Source organism: Eleginops maclovinus, chromosome 20 (genome assembly GCF_036324505.1).
Source record: "Eleginops maclovinus isolate JMC-PN-2008 ecotype Puerto Natales chromosome 20, JC_Emac_rtc_rv5, whole genome shotgun sequence".
Lineage (NCBI taxonomy): Eukaryota > Metazoa > Chordata > Actinopteri > Perciformes > Eleginopidae > Eleginops > Eleginops maclovinus.
Genome location: NC_086368.1, coordinates 1,900,402 through 1,922,910, shown reverse-complemented (window position 1 = coordinate 1,922,910; position 22,509 = coordinate 1,900,402). Strand labels below are relative to the sequence as shown.

The 22,509-nt window shown below is 41.5% G+C and overlaps 1 protein-coding gene across 1 annotated transcript in view; it reads right to left on the bottom strand.

The window, feature by feature from the left end:
* The window catches only part of LOC134883277 (receptor-type tyrosine-protein phosphatase gamma-like), a 407,948-nt gene extending 385,732 nt beyond the window's left edge, over window positions 1–22,216 (bottom strand). Inside the window, exon 1 of the mRNA XM_063911578.1 lies at window positions 21,737–22,216. Coding sequence (XP_063767648.1) covers window positions 21,737–21,830 — 94 coding nt within the window. The 5' untranslated portion in view covers window positions 21,831–22,216. The remainder of the gene's footprint in view (window positions 1–21,736) is intronic.
* Between the last annotated feature and the right edge of the window lie 293 nt (window positions 22,217–22,509).

The following is a 22,509-nucleotide window of genomic DNA, read 5'->3' as shown; positions in this document are numbered from 1 at the left end:
TTTGGATTCAGAATTCCCTAACTCGTAAAAAATGAATGATGTAACACAGCACTAAAGGTGAAAGTCTCTAACTCAATCTGACATTTAGCTGTGTTAATGTGCGCTTTTATCCTACCTGTAACGGATCTTTAGGCTACATGGGTCGGGTATATTTGCTGAGCTTTCATCTGCTAGCTCGTTCTTTATTGTTGATGCTCGATTAATTTCTAACGGGAGGTATTTACAACTGTTTGCAAAAGCAAAGTCAGCTTTGAAAAGCTGCCATCAGAAAAAATTCTTATTTTACCAAAGGCATAATTATAATTTTCAGCAGTTCAAACAATGTGTAGCAAGAACAAATATTATAAAAGGTGGATGAAAACCTTTGAACAAGGGTTGTTAAATGGCTCAAATAATGTCCTAAATAAGTCAAACAGTAGGGTATTAAATGTAAATCATGATCAATCTGACTGATTTATATTTTTATAATTAGTCAAGAAAACTGATATTCACTTATATCTTATCTTGTATAAAGAAAACATCTAAATAATGCTGTAAGGAAAGATCTCAGTTCAGAAGGAGTATCCCCACCAAGTTGCGTGTGTGTGTCTGGGTCTGTGTTTGCGTGTGTGTGTGTGTGTGTGTATGTGTATGAACAACTGGTTATGGTTTGTTGGTTTGTCTGGCTGTATGTCAGACTCAGAGGAAACTTCGAGATTTGGACATAGGAAATTGTAATCAGGTCCTTGAAAGATTCCTTAGAAATTCAACATTTTGGGATTTATAGTGCAGCCTTTACTCAGGAAGTATTGAGCCTCCATGCTAATGAACAACCGCATAACCATCGTCCACCTTCAAGCAGTCCATTCTCCATCCGTCCTCCTAGGATCTGGATAGATGTGAGGGGGGTGCGGAGGAGAGGAAGGGAGGTTCTGGCTCTTGCCGACGAGGCCTAATTAGAGAGATTAGAAGTGGAGGGAGTGACTCACACTACAATAGCAGCTCTGACCTAACTGCTAATGTTCTCCACCCAGCCCATTTAATCCAATTCACATCCATTATCTTTAGCCTCTTTGTGCTCGCTCCCCTCCATCCCGTCACTTACTGCTGAATGTCATCCTTTGTTTGTCATCCTTGGACGAGACGGAGAATCAGTTCAGATGTGACCAAAGGATGTTAAAGAGATCTGGCCTTTCACTCATCCTCATCTAATGTCTAATTTATCCCTCTATCAAGGGCAAGCTGAACCAACAAGATTTAATGATAGAGGCAGCCTGAAATATGTTTCCAGCTAAGTGATCGCAAACAGCCAACACATCGATCAAATACAGACAAATTTTAACTTCCTTTTAACTACAAGCATTAATACATGTAGGATTCCATATAGATCTATCTACAGTTTATCTATGTTTGGTCAGCAGGTGTGATGCAGGTAGAGTGTCAGGCTATAAAGTGAAAACGAGCTGAGCAGCAGTGGATGATTGTACCTGTCACACTGAAGTAACACGTGTAGCCTGTTTACTACTGCCAAATACTGGAAGGCCTGATGCGTAACTATAAATGGGCTTTAAAGATCTGGTGACCTTTTGATGTCATACTCAAGCAGACCGACCATAACCATGCGCTGATTACAGCCGGCATTACCTGTGTCATAGCACTAATCTGACAAAGCTAGGAGTTTCCAATGGAATCGTCTCTTTTACATTTAAAGCTGACAATATAAATTCCTTCATCCATTCACTCCTCAGCTGCATTAATCAGCTCATCATGGGCCTTCTCTTTAACCAATCACATTTCACCTCAATTCCCAGCAGCCAATCATCGTTCTGCAGTCTACCTTAAAGTGATTCTCCTCTGTCCTCCATTCAGCTGTGAATTCAGGTGATTCTGCTGCGGCCCACCTCCAAGAATCATGTCCAGTGCCAGGAGAGCTAATCGAAAGACCACACCTCATCAAATCCAGATCTTCAGCATCACCACCAGTGTCCCTGGGGGGGTTTCCAATATACTCACGGCTGCATTTCCCCCTTAAGATATATCATACCAAGTTCATGGTCTAATCACCAAGGACTATTAACATTTCCATCATATGGCGCATGTCATTTTAACAACAAATATTTCCTGATTGAAATAGTGAGAAAGGAAACACCTGTGTCAATTCAAAAATCATGTTGTATTAGAGCTTGACATTTCATGGTATGGTGTTGTATGGTGAAAGGATTTTCATACAAGGAAAGCGAGTATCAGCAGTCACCAGTCAGCTCCATCATCACCAGCTCACCCTAGCTTTAGTCCCACATCAGAGAGGGCCCCCTACCTCAGAGAGGGCCCTTTCAAACACCTCCACAGGCTCAGGAGCACCAGCTGGGGGCCCGGGCTTGGATCAGCCTGATAAGGTGCTCAGCTCCCCGGCCAAGCAACGGTTCAGAATCTGGAGTTTGGAGAACGTCACGCCTTTGATTTGCTGCAATAGCCATACGCTTGTCTTCGATAGGATCTCAGATCCAGCCTGTCTGCGATCAAATAGATGATTTCACGGACACCCATGTGAGTTAAAGTAGTGTAAATGCACTCTGAGGCACACATACAAAAACATAGTTTCAAATGAAACTCAGGTATTGAAGGGTTGGCTCTTTGTGTGGCACTTTTTAAGCTCATAATAATGAGAACGGATGAGCGGACACATCAAAATAAAGATTAGAACACAATCAGGGCCCACACAAACAGCTTAAAGATGACATTTGTGTGTTTCTGTTGATAAGCATGTCAGCTTACACTGGGGTAGCTCAGGATTAGGGAAAGAAAGATATAAAAAAGCACGTCATCCTAGCAACAGCCAAAACAGGCTGTGTGTCTATCAATACCTACAATCTGAGCGTCCTCCTGCAGAGTGTGTTATAGTTCACAACACGGGGCAAAACACAGGCAATACATAACAAAACAAACATACGTCAGGATTTACCTCTAATGTAGAACAGTCATTCTCAGAGCAGCCCCTACTATCCACCTTGTATTGTTTTACATTTGCATGTTGACTATTATATAGCCATTATATGTGTGTGGAAAAAGCTATCAGTCCAACATGAGGGCACACATTGGGATGCCATTTACATCAGTTTAAAATGCATTAATATCCACACTATGCGTTTGTGTTTGGTTATATTCGTACAGTGAAAATCATCAGCCATGCGAAACCCCCCTGACTCGATGTGTTTATCCTCTGAGACGTACACTGGCTGTGAGTGAGCATATATTCTGCTGGTTGGGGGGTGGGGGGGGTGAACAGTATGACGCTCTGACAGGATTTTAAATGTGTCTTAGAGAGAGAATAGAATCCATTTATTACACTGTTATTATTCTAACAATTATCACTGCACCTCGGAACAATGACTTTCTCTGCAGGCGGAGGAGGAGATGGAGGGGGGGCTAAACGGAACATAATAACTTTGGGTAGCCATGGCAACCAAGACGATGACGAACGATTACTGCTACCCACCCACCCGTCCCCCTCTTTGACTCCTCTCATTGGGGTTGGTCTCAGAAAAACTGCTTATGTACAATTTTTACATTTATGGTTAAATCTGGCTTAATAAACATATTGATGAATGTACCTGTTATATTGCCCATACTGCTCCAGCTCAACCTATTCAGGAAACCATTTGTTTCAGCTGAATGATATAATCCAAATCATTTTCAGGGATTTTAAAATCACAAAAAGGTTGGAAAATGCTCCCAGATATTGAAATATTATGTAGTCCATTAGCTGATTTAAAAGCATGAAAATCAATACAACTAAAAATGCATCTCATAACTTTACAGAGTCACTCACTTCACAATAGTTTTTCTCATATGCTTAATGTTCATAATCATGGCTCTTTGTTTTCTTTTTTCCAATAAACTTTGTTTTTAATTTTTAAAGGGGATTTGCTGACACATTCTATTACCATATTATATATTAGTTATGATGATAAAATGTCACATGCGATCGATTAAATCATAATTTGATTAATCTGTGTACAGTCAGTGGTCTTTGTAGTCATGTGGTTCAGGCAGTATGTCCAACAGCTCGATTGGTTAGCAGCGATCCTTTATCTGCCAGAGGATTCTATACTCTTTACATAAACATTTAATATTGTTGGTTATACAACGCAAAAATGTCCCAGTTTGGGATTAATAAAGTACCTCTTATCTTTATTTTATATTATGCCATTGCAAGCAGTGCTACTGTGCCAAATATTTAATTAGTGAGATAATTTACTGGATTATTTTAACCATACATATTTTCTAATTTATCAATTATTATTCTAAGAAATCACATGCTTTGATAATGTCAAGAAATGTGATAAGACTATACAAAGATAGCATTGTACATGCTTATACATTGTCCCCTGAGAGTAAGATAAATCTTTGCCCAACAGATCATCCTCCCACCTGATGACAGACCTTTGCTCACACTCAGTTCTAGTCGTAGCTTAAAGGTCTCCTATTATGCTATATTTGAACAATATATTATAGGTGTCATATCGATACAAAACATGTGTGTGAAGTGTTTTGCTCAAAATACCAAACAGATCCCCCATTGTGGCATGCCTCATCCCCCCTCTATTTCAGCTTTGAGAATTTGTTGTTAATTTTTCTGACATTGTATAGACTAAATTATTCATTCTTCAAATAATTAAATAACTGGTAGACTCATTGATAGTGAGTACAATATTGACCCGAATGCCAGAGTATCCTGGGTGACTGCTAATGTTTTAAAGGTCACACTTTAAATCAAACTGTATACATACTACAATGGGTCAACATTGGAATGTGCAGTATATGGATTATTAGGCAGGTCATACCCATTAATTAAAATTGTGAAACAGTCATAGATACTTCTGCAATGCTAGAGTCCCTGTGGAGAGGAGATATGGGTGTTGTAATAAAAGTGTGGTCTGGTCTGCATCCTGCTAAGTTCAAAGTCCTGTTTTATCCCTAAACCGCCAGCACGAGTGGCAAGAGGAAACATGATGATATTGTGTTACCCGCCATCTGCAGTGCTGCTCAAAACACTTAGGCTGCAACTCAAAACGCATGTGTGTGCGCATCCCGGCCTTTATTCTGCAGTCTCCTGTGAGTGGAACATGTAATCGTCCTCACCCAACTCCCTTACAGCTCAAAACAAGGTAGGATCAAAGCCCGACACACATCATAATGGCCAAACTGTGTATCACTTCCAACTGCGATATCGAATTCAATGTGTGACTCAGGCAGTGTTACCAAAGAGGATGTAAGAAAACCCCTTTCTAGATGAGACAACATGCACTCCCTGCACCAAAGATGTCGATGTTCAGCCCCTGAAAGCAAAGAGAAGGAGAGTGTGAAGAGGGCGCTTGTGGCAAGGACAGGAAAATGTGTGACTGTCCAAGAGCCTGCGGGCCAGGAAAAATGTGTGAGTGTGTGTTTGAATTTTGGCGATTAGGCCTGGGAACGATGTTGCTGGCTAATGTGTGGCTCTCTGGTTTAATGGTAATTAGATTTTGCTTGGGGTTGGCTCGCCCAGCGCCTGTCAGCATCATGTCACAGCAGTGACACCGCCTCAGAGGCTCTCCTTCACTGGCCACAGCCCAACACACTGCCACAGGCATGAGGGCACAGCCAATCACAGCACTACAAAACACACTGCATCAGAGAGCATGAGAGAGGGCAAAACAAAAGTGGTGCTGGTAGGATATTTTGGAATGGAAGCCTTCAGAATACTGAATCACCGCATAATCTGATTCTGTTACTTTTGGATTACCTCAACATCAAATCAAATCAAAATGTATTATAGCCCAAAATTGCAAAAAATCCCTTGGGCTGTACAAAGAAAACAAAACAAAACAAAATATATATATACAATTATCATAGCAACAAAATGATAAAACACATTATGAACAACTTAAGTAGTGCCATATGATAAAAGCATGTGTATGCAAAACCAGACAGAAGTGATCCTATTGTAGATGTAAATATGTAATATCAATTTCAATGCAAATAAAAACAAGAGGACATAAATTATATAAGCCAATTTTTTATTAAGTGTACGTAACCTTAAAATGACGACTTAGACAAGAAGAAACCAAGATATTTCCTATAAAGAATGTAGTAAGAAATGCTGTTTAAACTTAATGCATTAATTAAAAAAACATAAACTGTATTTGTGTTGAAAGAATCAGGTGTCCACCTACTGCATTTCAAAAATACATTAATTAATAAAGAAGAAATAAAGTAGCCTAAATATAAAACATAAAGAAAATGGTTCCGGTATGTCTACCTACAATATATATATTTTTATTACAAAAAGTTTTGTAACTGTAAACCTGCTAATCTTATATATATATATTTTTTTTTAAGCGTAACAGTAATGTAATTACTTGTTTTTTTATGTAAGTATAATCAAATACAGTTACCGGTTGTTGTATCCTGATTACTTAATCTCCTTACATGTAATCTGTTACTCCCCAGCCTGCCAACAGAAATGCCATCCTCCCTGTTAGTGATACCTGGGAGTCTTCAGTCGGTCTCCAATGTATCACCAGACGTGTCAAATCAATGCAGCCTATTTACTGACTTATATACTGCACATTTGTCAATATTTCAGATTCATGAACAGGTTATAATGCTTTTTGAAAATACCCTACTGTATGTAGTGACAAGCATTCTAAAGGATCAGTTAACTACTCACATACCCACAGAGTGAAGGAGGAGGATTCAAACTGCACAGTGATTTCCCAATCACAGTGGAACTGTGACTAAATCAGTAATGACTACTTACAGGTTTACTACATAGATTAAGAGGGTCCAGCTGAAGCCAACAGAAATATTTTAGATAAACCAATAATTATTATTTCATTCTACAGCTGTTTGTTTCGGTCAGCAGTCTCTCTCATCCAGGTAACAAAGCACATGTATCTCAGTACTGCTTATGAAGAGGGGAAATGATTATTCTCTTTTATGTGTAACTATATAAAATAGTACAAGACCTAATATTTTGACTCAGAGCAGGGTTTTCTGCTGGCTCATTTGAGCCATTAGTGTTCTGCACCTCTGTGGTTAAAGTTTGTTTTTTGTACTCTAAAACTGAAGGTTATGGAAAGGTCATGCTAAAGAGGTTTACAGCAGATGAGCCGCAGTCTGCAGTGTCTGAGTTAAATGATGCGTTGCACAGCAGCTCAAGTAATATCAAATTATTTTAAATATATCTCTGTATCATTCCAGTAAGGTGAGAATTTCATCTGCAAAGACATTGTCTGTGGAAAAGTAAATACAAACATTTCATCATCAAAAATAATACCAAATGTAAAATACCTTATTTAATACCTTTAAAAAAACATATTCTCTCTCTCTCTCTCTCTCTCTCTCTCTCTCTCTCTCTCTCTCTCTCTCTCTCTCTCTCTCTCTCTCTCTCTCTCTCTCTCTCTCTCTCTCTCTCTCTCTCTCTCTCTCTCTCTCTCTCTCCATATATATATAAATATATATTAAAACCAGTGCATTTCCACTTCTCTTATTGAATCACAGCAGACCCACATGCTACGGAGCTGTTAGCAGCCCTCTCTCTTTCTGTTATTCTCTCATTCAAATAAAGGAGTATTATCCAGAAAACTTAAACAACCTTAACAGTCATGCCCTGTTGTGGAAGAAAGCCCAAATGGTTCCAGCAAATAATTCCCCTTCCAGACCACTTGGCAGAGTTGACATGATTATATGAGGCTCTAAATAGCTAAACCCTTAAAAATAAAGTGTTCCTAATCAAATATTATACAACACTTTGGTTTGCAGTAACCTTTGCATTTGTAAAGGTTGTTTGCAACTGTTATAGACTTAAAATGTCTTCCTTAAACTGAACCAGCTGCAAGAACTGAGACAGCATACTGTATGTTTGAGAGCCAAATACAAATGATTCCAAAATGTTGAGCAACCAGACTCCAGTTTAAAGAATTGCCTTGATCAAATAAGAATAATTCATTAACAGTTGTGTTGCACACACACTGAGCTACTTTGCTGTCCTGTTCCCCTCGCTCAGTGTGGTACAGAGAAAGTACTTCAGGAGCGTCAGGCTTGGCTGGGTTCCATTCGATTTCCCCCGCGGGTCATCCATCGCCCTAGGGACGTGGCGAGCCGGAGCGCCCGGTCCGGGGTGATTAGGGGAAGAAAGATGGCTGCAGTTCACAGCGTAAATCCAAAGACGTTTCAGGTGGAACACGGGTACTTGTCTAGCAATGAAGAATGGGGGAAGGCTTCAGCCAATCCAGCAGTGAAAAGCTCTCTCCCTCTCTGTCCTTACTCCAGTTTCACAGGAGAGGTGAAGATGGAGAGGGGAAGATAAAAAGAGGATATTTTTTTAGGAAGACCACAAAAAGAAGGTTATGCGTGATGTAAAGCTTTACAACACGGAGAAGACCGAGGCAGAGAAACCTTGAGTGGACCCTGTGCACCCAGGGGTGATATTAGTGAACCCCATCTGGTGAACATCTGGCCCGAGGAGCCAAACACTGAGTGGCCTCTTCAGGAAATCTACATTTAGCAGCCATCCACTCAAAGACACAAGCTCCATTCCTGCTGAGAGCAAAGGAGATGACAGGTAAACTCTCCATTCATCATCCTCCTCCTGACAAATAAGATGAGGGAACAAGGGGATCTGCAATTTATAGTCCCTCAATTATCAGATAATGTAGGGTTCTAAATACTATAGTAAGAATAATAATAAAGTAACCCTAATCTCTAAATCCCATTTATGAGAATACAAAGTTATTTTTATAAAGCGCCACACCATGCCCGCCGGCCTTTATGATGGAAGAGGCTGCATATCTCCATCCACTGCTCCAGTCACAGCTGGCCACACTGTGGAGGACGAGGTTATCAGACTACTGACGCTGCTACAGGAGTATGGTGCGTATGGTTGAGAAAGAATATGATACCCTGGATATGTATAGAATAGAATATAGAGTAGAATTACTTTAGTGATCCCAATTTTGGAAATGTTTACATTGCAGCAGCATAAAAACAAGGCAATATAGTTACAATACAAAAAAATGTACAGAAAATATTAACAAAAACAAAATACAAAATATGAAAACAAAATATAAAGCAGGATGTAATTATGTACAATAAGTGTGAGAGGTGTGGAATATTATTACAATAAGTATTGAATGTACTTCTACACAGAGATTAGATGATTAGCCCCGTGAACGGGTTGGTCATGTCAAGTGAATCAAACACTGCAATTTTAAAAATGAAGTTACTCAAAGCCACAATGCAAAGAGTTTTAAAATGTCAGATTTTGGTAGTGCACCAAATAAAACAGGCTGATTCATCACACGGAGGGACCGTTTTGAAACATATGGCATTATCACGTGCAAATTCTACACACAGTCAAATCCTTGACTTCTTGTTAGAGCATTACATGTGTTATGCTGCATATCTTATTGTCTGAAGTTCCAAAAGTTACACTATTCCAGTCTGCTGGACTTGACCCTGATATGGCAATTGAAAAAGTTAGACAATGTAAACCAATATAGGCCAATATCTATAGTCGAAAGGAATTATCAGGAGGACTTGAATTACCCCTGAATTTCCCTCCAGTCAGATATGTAACAGGTAATGCAGAATCACCTTGAGAGGCTGCTGGACACATCTGTAAAGGGGTAACACATTTTTGAAACTATCTAATCATCTCCATTTTCCAGAGTCCTAGGCACCTCTCCACAGTGTTTGTAAAGCATGGCGCCCTGATGAAATGTATTCATACGTTTGTTTTCAAACTTCAGCTAGACAGGATTATCAGCTGAAATGTAGCATTAGATGATTTATTTGCAGGAACCAAATAAAAGTCAGATTAAGGTTTAATTGTCTTGCACTCACCAGTTCATTGGTCCTATACACCCTCTGAGATAGGTCTCAGTTGAGTTCCATTATTATAGTCAATGCCATAATGTGCTCAAGGAATGTGTTTTCATAACCTGAACTCTGTGATACAGCTGCTGGACTTCCTGTCAGGGTGTGCTGTTTCTATTCATATATCTGACAGAGGAACAGGTGGTAGTAATTACAGAGACAGTGACGTCCTTGATAACTGGAGTGGGGAATCTTTATAAGAAAAGCTAATGCTGCTATTAGAGCTTTAAAACCATTCATTATCCCAAACCATGGCATTTAAATGTAACTGATAGAACTCCGTCCTGGCTTCACCCCCACTGTCAGGCAGCTCTGCAGGTGCATCTTTCTCCTTCATCACCATCTTATTCTCTCATTCCCTTTGCAAGAGATAGACCATTTCTTTGTTTCAAGTCCAGTTTGTAGTGGAACAGCCTGTTTAACGGGATAGCTGATAGGGTGTTGGTTTGTTGGGTGCTCTGGTCAGATTAAAACATCTCAACACCTCCTGGCTGGATGGGCACAGAATTCTGTTCAGACTTCCAGATAATGTGTCTCTAAGACTTGGACACTACCATATATTACCAATTATCAACGACATGATGAGACAGTATGTCTTGACATATTTTGGTTTTATTGCCAAGGAACCTGGTGCACACACTACCAACTGGATTAAACAAAATCATTTTTCACATGTAAATATCCTTTCTACTTCCGTGTTTAACTCAACCGTTTACAAATGCTCCCATGCTTACTTTTGCCTGGACCTAAAGTAATATAAAGACGACTTGTAGTTTGACAAATCCTCTGGAGAATTGGCTTGGAAATTGAGAAACAAACACACAGTGTCAGATTGGACAGCTCCAACAGGAAAGATTACCAAAAAGCAAAGGAGCTTAAAGCACAATAGAGATGTAGGATAGAGAGAGGTCACTAGAGATTAAGAAAGACGAGAGGGCATTGCTGTTTAAACCACCTCCCCATGGAACCAAGACAAATTGGGCTGTGCTCTTGTCTCGTGGCCCCCATGTGCCTATCTCTCTCCTAGGAGGAAGCCAGTGTCTCCCAAGCATTAAAGTGGAAAAACCAACGCTACTGCAAGAATTTAATGAGGAGGGCTGTGCACTGTTCGGCGCTCAGTGTGACACAACACTTCTTGGCATGTAGCGATTTTCTCTTTCTCTTTTCTTTATTCACTGCCTTTATTCCCAGTGCCTGCTCTGGAGGAATGGAGCTGATATGCAGGCTTAAGACCAGCCCGGCCCAATCAGTCATCTCTGTCTGTACTAAGTGGTACACACTTTATGAACTGTCCATGCACCCAGTCCACTGTGCACGATGGGAATTATGAATATTCACCTTTTATTGGGTTGTTAGAATAGAGCAGCATATAACTTGTGAACAATCCAGTTCAACTGAGTTATTACTTTAAGTGGAAATTGATAAATGTTACATATAGCATTAACTAATTTAGATTTTTTTTGGTTTGTGTATACGAACTACCTTTCCTCAAAATGCAATTTTCTTTTTTTAAGTCAATTTATTGAACATGTTAACAAAGATTATTAATTAATTATTTTTACAAGTTACAAATAATAAACTTCATGTTCAAAAGGGGCAAGAGGAAGCATAAAATCTTTTCTGAGTCCTAATTATCCCCACTAATCGAAAGTCATACAGAGTACAATTCATGGTCGTCAGCGGTCGTGGTATTTCACTCGTTTTTAAAAAATAAATAAAATTAATCTCTTTGTACAAATAATAAATAATAATAATAATAATAATAATAATGAAATAATCTTTACAGGTAAACAAAAAAAATGTCAAAGACAAAAGATAATCCGAAAGTCATCGGTCCTGCTCAAAACTATTTAAAATTTGTTTTTTAAATAGTTAGAGTAATAGTAGAAGTTTCACAGTATTTCAGCTCATCATTACAGTTGTTCCACTGATTAAAACCTTTTGTAGTTATGCAGTGAAGTTGGGAATTTGTTCGTACAGGTGGTTTTTTGAATAAGCAGTTTTCTCTCAGCATGTGTTTGTTTTCTCTCAGTGTGAACAGTGATACTATGAGGCAATTGTTGATTTACGGCTTTGAACATAATTTGAGTAGTTTTATAGTTGAACAGTAATTAATCCGCGTATAAACTGTATAAATGCAAAAGATGCAGACATTAAAAGACAGGTTTGGTATTAGGTAAGGCAGTGCACTTGTTCCCCTTTTCCATCAAACCCTTCTATGGCAGAAACACATGTGCAGACTGAGGCTCCAGCATCGACTTTAAACAGATCACAGCTGGGTGGCTCGATGAAGTCGTGCACAGCACAAGAGAAACTCAGCTGCAATGAAGGGTTGTGCTCCCTTTGTAAATATTTGATCAAGGTACAAATCATGGCAGCCATGAGATTGGAGTGCAGGCACTGACTTTTATTTGTGAGCTGCTTGTATATATTGGGAAAGGAAGAGATGTGGGGGGGTTAATTTAAGAGCAGGAGGCAGGAGAGCTTGCAAGGCAAGTCAAGGGGGTCTCTGTTGAAAATGGGCATAGGGGTTGATGGATGAACATTCGCCCTGGCCTGATTGAGTGGTAAAACCAGCCTTATGAATTCATGCCTGCTGAGCACGCAAACACACTTCCTCCTTCCTCCTTTCTTCACACAGACCTTACTTTTACACCCTCAGGAGAAAAAACATCATTTAAATAACACAATTTGGTTTTAGTCGTGAGGACAGTTTGAGCAATACATTCAAATTCAGCCAGGTTATCCAAACACTCGATAGCAAGTCAGAGTTATATCTCAACCAGAGGAACAGCGGCTGTGAAAAAAACATGAATTACCCAAGGCTTGCTAACTTTAGCTAACCTGCTCATCATACTGATCACAACAGACCGAATAGAGCTCCTCCATTGGACATCTCTACTGTTGTGAGAATAAATCAATATATTGAAACGGAACATTATTCACTGCTTCTGGGCGGACCAGAATTTGAAATTCCGGTCATACCGGATGTTATTGTTTTTAGCCTCATTTAGCATGTAGCTAATAGTATATCGTAGAAATGAGTAGAGGGAGAATGATACGTGGAGTTACAGACTAAACACACCGCCTCGACCTCTCACTCATTGACGCTGCAATAATGCTATTACGTGTTTAATAAATAATAAACCTCAGAAGAATTGTTTAATAAGATATCATAAATAGAGACGTCATGAGAGCAGAAAGCGGAACGTGCCATGGACCCGCCTCCGACGACGACGTCAGCCAATAGAAGAAGACAGAAGACGATGAAGACCCACCCCGTTGCTACTAACCAATAAGAGAAGACGAGACCGGAAGGACCTTAGAGTAGAAAACAAGTTAAATAGGAGAAGACCTCGGCCGTGTGTCCATTGTAAACTTATCATATCATTGTATTAATAAATCCTGTTCAATTTAGATGAGAAGTCTCTTGGATTCTTTTAGCCTATTCCTTCTATATAATTTAGAACCCTACATTGTCCAATAAATGCAAACATGCTAAAAGGAGTGTCCTGTAACAGGTCAATAGGACTTGAGGTTTACCATTTGTGTTCTTCTGCATTTGTTTTAAATGTGTGTACACCTGTGGTGATCTTTAGCCAGATAACCTGCTTAGTTTAAGACGATGATCAGAGATGGATGAAACTAAAAAAAAAAGATAAGAAAAGATTCACGCCCTAAATAGTCAAAGTCTGAGTCTGAGCCAATGGTGGCTGTACATCTTCATGAAATGATGCTAGGAGAACTGTTTCCTCATCAACAGCCAAGGAGGTCAACAGGCGTCCTTATGTGTCTTCAACACTTTGCATCTTGGTGCCGACTTTGAGAAACACCCTGAATTTAAATTGGCAATGTCAATTTCATTTATGACTGACTGTGTGAGCACTTAACATACGTGTGTGTGTGTGTGTGTGTGTGTGTGTGTGTGTGTGTGTGTGTGTGTGTGTGTGTGTGTGTGTGTGTGTGTGTGTGTGTGTGTGTGTGTGTGTGTGTGTGCGTGCGTGTGCGTGCGCGTGTGTCTGTGTGTGTGTATTTTTCCATTCTGGTGAAAAATGGGAATTAACTGTATGGCCATTACTCTGGGCTGTGTTCAGCATAATAATCCAGGGTTACATAAGCATGTTAATGTGACCGGAGCATCAGAAACCCAGGGGGCCAGCAGCAAGAGCCAAACACTGCTGTATGAAGACAAAGGAAGGAAGGAAAGAAAGAAGGGATTGAAAGGGAAAGAGATAAAAAGAAAATAATGAAGGGACGAGTGAAGTAAGGATTAAAATAGCTTCATAAAAAAATAACAAGGGAAGGACAAAGGGACACAAAGAACAGAAAGAGGGCAATAAGGTAAGATAAAAAAGGAACGCACAAAAAAAGAAATCCAGAAAAAGGTCGGAGTAAGAAAATAGTTGGAAGAGAAGAAAGTGTAGAAATCCTAAACAAATGAATGAACAAACTAAAACATTGGGAGAAGAGCAGAAAGGGGATGAACGTAATAAAAAGGAAATAAAAAGAGGATAAAGGACAGATAAAAAACATAGGGCGCTTTTTAAAGAAAAGGGCAAGAAAATGAAAAGAGAAAACACAATGTGGGAATAATGGATAAATTGCCCAAGGAAAAAAAAAAAAAAAAGGCAAACAATGAACCAAGAAGAGTGTTAGGAGGCCGTGAAGATAAAGTTAATTTAGAAGTCGACTTAACTCTTCTGAAATGTGCGGCTACTGTCTCAATGACACTCCGAGGATCAGAGGAACACGGTGACATTTCTCTCACCTTTCTCATGGAGAAAGCAGCTGCTTCCATTCCACTGTCAGCTGGGATGACTGATGGGGAGTCGAGTGAAGTGCATTTCAACATTCAAAATAAGAAAGCGTTCTGGGAAATGGCAGGAACACCCATCTACACCTTTCGCTGGTGTATCGGAGAGCTGTCACAGCGCAGAGTGAATGGCCACCTATCGAGCCTGACAAAAGAACACAAAGTGTCTGAAAGTCCTGACATGTGTCAAGGTGTCGGCGGAGGGGGGGCCGAGGGCCCATGGCCAAAAGAACTCCCACCTGGCAACTGTCAGCCGCCTCTCTGTCAGGAATATCCCACCAAACAGCTTCCAGAACCATTTGCCGGTGTCACAGGTTTCAAACGGGGGGGAGGGGTTTGGCTTTTGTCGTGTCCATTTGTTTTCCCAGCTCATCTCCTTCTCCTCTCACCTCCCGGTGTTTGTTTGGTGTCGCCGTCGGTTAGGCTCGTCAGACTCCATGCCGGCCGACAGCCTGTCAGTCTCAGCTCCTTTAACACACACCGGCCGGCACAGTGACACACACTCCCCCGGCATCCTGCTTAGCAAAATGCAAAAAAAACCAAAAGGGCTTGGCTGCGCACACCTCTCCACTCTCATCAGCATCTCTTGCTGTCTCCGTGTCTTTCTCTTTTTGTCTTTGTTTTCCCCTGTCTGGGTTGTGTTTCTGCCCGCACGCAACCCCAGCCTGCCAGTGCGTCCTGCAGCCTCTACAAAAGAAGTGGACAGGCTTTTTAGCCGGAAGTACTTTCAACTCAACGGCACTGCTGTTGTCTGTAGGGCTTAGTAACGCTAGTTGTTTTTTTTTTTTACTACTTTTACAAATACAATATGTGTGTGAATAAAAAAACATGGACCAAATCAGATTATGTTATTTAAAAAAGGGTTGCACCACCCAGTGTCTTTCACCCCTGCCGGGTCCAGCCTCTATTATCTTCTTGTTTTTAGCCTCTCCAGCTGACAGCTGTTCTCACACAGGAAGCCTGATAAAGCAACTGTATGATACCTATCATCAAATAGCAGACGAAGTTAACCAGTATGAAGGGAAGAGCCAGATGTTTTTGTCAGACGCTGATGTCATAAGCAGCTGTTTGAAAGTGTTGGTCCGAACAACTCTGTAAGGCAGTAAAGTATCTGATATTATGGCCAGAAATTCAGTTGTCTTAAAGAAATGTAACTGTCCGACTAAAACGTCTAAAGTGGCATCTTACATTTACAAATTGTGAACTCACACATTGAACACAACTCCTAACACGTGCCTCGTTGCATGGCAGAGAGACACATCAGAGTCATCGATGGAACACACACAAGCAGCGCAGTGTGTGGAAAAGTGGAAAAGATACTAGTTCAAAGTGTGTGTGATGCTTTCTAGGCTCCACAAGCATCATTCAGACACGCATGCTGGTGATCATGGCAGGGGTGACACACACACACACACACACACACACACACACACACACACACACACACAAACACACACACACACACAACAGCCAACTCCAAACAAGACAAAGCAGAATGATCAGATTGAGAGGGTAGCTCTCACAGACCCGACTGAGCTGGAATTCTGGAGGCCTCTTCCAGAAAATGATCCAGTAGCGGTCTTGATTAAAACAATAAAATGGAACAATGGAGACAAGAGAGATAAGAGGGAAAAGTGAGCGCCTGGTGGAGAAGAGTGCGCTTTTTATTTTCAGCAGCCCATTAAGTCTGAGAGAAACGGGGCCCGGCTGAAGGAGAGGCCAGACAGCTCCATCTCCGCTGTTCTCTTCTTAAAACTGCACCGCGGGGCCACCAGAATAAGAATTTATCAAAAAAAATAATCTGATGAAAAACAAATTAAAAACCTAAGAGGCACGCTCAGCTGAGCAGAACCGCTGATGGAAAAACAGAATCAGACGCTGCTCCGTGCTCGGATATCATTAGCGCCTCTGCACTTAATATCATCATTACTTTTGTTATCATTATCAGACCTATTTATCTTTAGTTTCCCCCTTTGTGCTACAAAACAGCATCATTTCCCGCTAAAAATCGATACTACAACCGAAGGGAAGCTTTTCCTTTCTCTCCATTTATGTTTCCAGTTCTCTCTCTCTCTCTCTCTCAGGCAGCCTCCTCCTAATGTCACGGCTACAGCGATCAAAGCAGCATCCTACATGGATAACTGCCTGAACCCTCCCATCCCTGCTACACACACACAGACACACACACACACACACACACACACACACACACACACACACACACACACACACACACACACACACACACACACACACACACACACACACACACACACACACACACACACACATGACACAGTATCTTTTAATCAATCTATTAAGGAAAGCCTGGATGGTGTTGACAGGCCCTTGCTGACTGATAAAGTGACCCGTGAGCCGGCGTGCCAGCGTTTCCCCGGCCACAGCGGAGGCCAGATAATAGCTTGGTGAGCCCTGAGATGATGATGATGATAATGTTGGCAATCGAGGGCCACGGAGCATATCCAATCCCTTCCCTAAATGTCAACCTTCTCCCCATATCGCTGCGACACCAAGGCTAAGAGAAAAAGGCTAGTGACACGGAGGCCTGCTTAGAATGGTTAACAACCCCCCCCCCAGCAACCACCACCACCCCTCTCATTTGCTGCTGCATTTAAGAGAAGCAGGAAAGGGGAACGTATGTGTGCATAGAGAGAGCAGATTTACAAAAAAGAAAGAGACAGAGATGGATGGAGGGAGGGTGGTGGTGTGTGGGGTGGGGAGATGTGCTAGCTCCGGCACTTGTTGTGAGATTACAATGACTGTTCTGTTTCTCTTCCTCGCCGTCAGCGACAGGGCCCATTCATTTTCACAGCAGAGCGACAGATTGAAGGCCAGACATCTCTTTCTTTCCCTGTCTCCCTCCTTTTTCTATCTTTCTCCCTCACTCTTGTGTGTTTGGTTAACCCAGGGCTGAAGAGCATGGCAGTGACAGCGGCGTGATGCTTCAGCGCCGACACCGCACGCCGCAGACGGAGGAGGAAAAGTGATGCTCTGTGTCAGCTAGCGGACACCCCGCGGTGATGTGCAGTGCTTTCCATCTCCCCAAAAAAAATTGATGTTTGCGTGGCTGCAAACCGGCCATTATGTGGGCGACTGGGGGCGTTTTGGCAGCAGCCGGGTCACTCGTGTAGACACGGCAGCACCAGCTTCCTGTATTTCTAACGGCACTTGGCTGAGTCATTGCGGGTGTTGCTCTGCAGCGAGGTATGACATTATTAAGGTGGACTCCCGAGTAAACAATGCACTCTATTCTGTGAAAGCTTCGAGGATAAAACGCTTACCCATGCTCGGCCAGCACTACAGGTAGGAGCTGAGGCCGTAATTACAGGTCCCCCGCTGAAGGATCACAGCGAGCTGCTTCAGAGATGAGCCCGATGCTTTATGAATCAGCAGGACAAAACAAAACTGCACATCCATAAAGAGGAGGAAAACTACTGCTCTCTTTCTCAGGCAGCATATGTACATCAAAAAAGGAGTGAGCAAATGTGCCACACTTTCTCCAGATGATCAAATAAACAAACAAGACTAAATTATTCTGAATACACTAAAGAAACTGAAATTAAATATATGTCATCAAATGTCACATAACTGTCTTATAAGCAATACTATTAAGTTGAACCTATAACTTTTGTTTGAACTTGATATTATTGCTTTTAACTAACCTAATACAGTGATTTATTAAAGTCAATGTTTCAGTTTCTTTAGTGAGGTATAGCAGAATCAGAGTAAAGTGAGAAACATGGTTTAATAGACACACTGTACTATAACATAACTGAAAATGATCATAACTCCGTTATCATTTCTCCTTACAGTGAAACAGGACCAACAAGCATGCCTGCTATCCTCCTTCCTTGAATCTATTTATATGTTATCTTTTTTTATGATTTAAAATTGTATTTTCTAATGTAATTCCATTTTCCATTTTCTTCTCGTGTGATTATCTGTTTCATAATGCGACTTGTTTTACTGCCACTCATTTCTTGTCACATTTGTATTGTAACCATGTTAAATAACCAACCAACTGGCAAAAAATCTGCCACTGGGGTGCAATTATTTTCTTGTTGTTTTGAGAAAAATATTTTGACAATGCACTGAAATACAAAATGAATCAATATACAAATTGTGTGTATATGGATATCTGGGTCTCATTTTAGTAGTTTTATACAAAGATGAAATATTTTCGGAATTGTACTAATATCCTCACTTATACACGTAAAGTCCGTTAATTTAATCCAAAATGTTTATGAATGAATTATTTATATGCCGCTTTCTTTTTATTTACCATTTTTATATCTGATTATACGTCATCAGCCACCAAAGCGATCTACATTTGAATGTGGCCTACCGAACACTTGTTTTTCTCTCTGTGCTTCTACAATCCAATCTCCTGGATAACAGTTGTATTAATAGAAGAGATGTGCCGGCTGGAGGTAAAGAGAGCAGCTGAGAGCAGGCTGAGGATGATACCCAGCGGGAGAGAAGCACACTCATCTCTGTTTCTACATCATCCAGTCACTAACGTGCAGCAGCCAGAAGCCGCTATAATGACAACCAGCCGAGGGGAGGGAGCAGGGGGTTGAGGGAAAAAAAAGAGTGAGGGATGATCAATGTTTCAACTCCTTACCGTGGATCTGGCCTTTGGTGGCCGTGCCCACATCCCCAGAAATTCTTCATGTGGCTGAAGCATCACACACTGAATATCGCTCCACCTGTCCTTCTGTTCGTATGCCCTGTATTTCCATCGCTCATATTTCAATGGAACTTATTTTCCCCAAACTAAAGAGATATGTTTGGTTTGATTTGTCAAAAGTATGAAGTGACGTGCAGCTGATTATATATTTTTTCTCTACAGCAATGATACAAATGGATATACTTTTTGTTTTTCAAAGTGTATTAAATCATTAAATGTATCAGTTTGTTGTATTGTCTTCCACTGAACACACCAGATAGTTAAACCTTGGAATAAGCAAGGTTTTATTCATACTCTTAAAAAAAACGGCTACATTTTCTAGCCGAACAAAATCTTGTTTTCATGATGCAGCACAAATACATTAATTCTCCACATGAGGGAAAAACTTTTCTCTCTATCCGTCTACCTCTGCGTCCATCCATCCCTCACAGATTTTACTGCCCGGCTTACTGACTGCTGAAGATGAAAAATGTACCGTCCTAAATGAACACATTTCATATACACGTACATATAAAAACTGGGAGGGATTGTGTGTGTGTGTGTGTGTGTGTGTGTGTGTGTGTGTGTGTGTGTGTGTGTGTGTGTGTGTGTGTGTGTGTGTGTGTGTGTGTGTTTCATGGCATCTCTTCAGACTCATAAGAAATATAGGAGCTAATCTAGGCGAGCTGAAACTAGGCTAATACATTGGACTAAGCGGCTCCGATAAGGCATCGTGTCTGACAGCTCCAACACACACTCAAACATTACAGTGGCTCCCCCAGTGAGGGTTTGGGGGCCGACAAGAGTCCACTATGCAATAGCGGGTCCATTAATGTATATCTTGGATATGTAATTATATAAAATAACTGTCATTCCGATCCTGTTCACACAGCACTTTGAGAGCAGTGCTGGGTCAGATATGAATATCAGTTCAAACTCAGGGCATGACAACTCTGGGACGCTGTCAAGGACTTTCTGTTAATGTTCATTTTAATCATTTTACAAGCAAACAATGACAGTTCTGATATCCTCTGGCTCCTCTCTGCCGCTCTACACACGTATCGGATGCACCGTTCTCTTTTTCTTCCTGTGCGTTGATTTCTTCTGAAAGCCTGAAATCATGCCGTTTGATAAAGATATTGATATTGGGATATTAACCTTTTTTCTCTCCCTTTTGTTAGAACTCTATATCTGATAATACTGATTGATATTAGACAGCAAATGATCACAGGGGAAGTTCCTCTGTAATGTATGATCAAGATGAATCTAGGCTGCTTGTATAATCAACATGAGAACATCAGAATAGATGTGTCGATCTGGACAGCCTGAGTGTGTGAGATAAATCATGGATCTTCCACAGCTGGAGGAATATACGGACCCTCTGGTCAAGGTCAAATTTGTTTTAATGGATTTATTTTCCAGTTTGATACATGTTTCTCATCCTAACAATCTGAGAGAAAAGGCAACGGAAAGGTTGTGTTCCTCTTCTGGTTCTGGCTCCTGAAGGACTTCGGACCTCACAGAGTTGGCTCCAAAGGCCCCAGGAGGGCCCAGGAGTCTTTGATTTAGCAGAGGGTCCCATTTACAGAATCAGTGAGGGAAATAGTTTACATGTATTATATAATAGCAGGAGATTAGCCCAATAACAGACTTTTTGTGTCACTCTCAGATATTGAGAGTGGATCTCCTGTGAGGGTCTACATGACAACCAGACACAGACATGAGGTCTGCTTTCCCCCTCAGCACAGATTTATGCCTCAGCTGATTTTTTGGGGTATTTGTGGTGAGTGTGTGTGAAGCTTCACAGCCCGGCTGTCTGCTTCAGGCGCGGAGATAACGCGCCACCGGCTGACAAGACACCACAGATCCTCGATATTTTATCCACGCCTTTAATTGACCCAACTACCAACCTTCCCTTTCCTACTGTTCCTCTAATGGTTTCGAACCCATTGTATATTAATTACCAGTTAGATTTGTGGAGGTTAGAAAGAAAATAAAAGGTGGAACGGGAGAGAGGACTTCCACCAAACTGGATAAAATACGCGTATAGATACTCATGATACAGAAATGAGGAAGTTCAAACAGGTCAATCAGCTGCATACAGATCCTTTCACTGTCGATCTGCGTCTCTGACCGTTTCCATTCGACGTGCCGGTGCCGGCAAAGCGCGTGAAGCCTAAAGGCAGGAAATATTCCCAGCCGGTGACCCGTTAAAGGATATCCAATAAAGGCACCTGACTTAATGCTAACAGCCAATGTGATATGCATGTGGTCCGGACACCGTCACATTCCTTCATAGACGGGAGCCACAGAAACAGCAGTGTGTGAAAACTTACCGGGATGACAGTCGGCCCAGAGCAGCACGCAGGCAGGCAGGATGAGAGAGAAAATCCACCAGCAGCAACAACACGATCGCAGTAGCCTCCACATTGTAGTAAGGTGCCTGTCGACATGCAAACAATAAGCAGCAACAACTGTTGAGTTTCTCCCTTTTGCGGGTAAATCAGCGACGCCTCCGCTGCGTAAAAACAAGCGCCCGGGACACAGCACACACAGCGGTGAAGGTGCAGGGCGGAGAGATGTTTAGAGGTCCAGTAAAGAGTCTTTCCGTCCCAAAATCCCCCCGATATCCCTGGATCTGAACATAACACTCGGGTACTGGTGGTTACGGAGGAGCGTGTGCATGCGGCTCACAGGAGACTAGTAGCGCGCTGCCGCTTTGACGGAAGCAGCGGTGGAGGCAGCGCTCGTCGGGCACACAGAGAGGGGAGAGTCGGTGTTGGAGTTGGTGATGGAGTGGTGCTGGAAGCTTTCCATTCCTCCGACCATCCAGGAAATAGCGCGTGAGCCCAAGTCTGGCAGAGACTTTAAAACAGTCTTGAGGGGAGAGAGAGGATGAGAGAGAGAGAGGATGGAGAGAGAGAGGTCACTCCTCCGGATCCTAGCGCCGGCTGCAGAACGCTGACTCTCATAACATGCACATCTCCCATATTAATAATATGTTATATCAGACATATTCTCCCGAGGGATCTTCCATCATTTTGTTCATGTTAATGACTCCAAAATAGGTTGGCATTAGACAAAGCATCCCCGTTTCTCTATTCCGGAA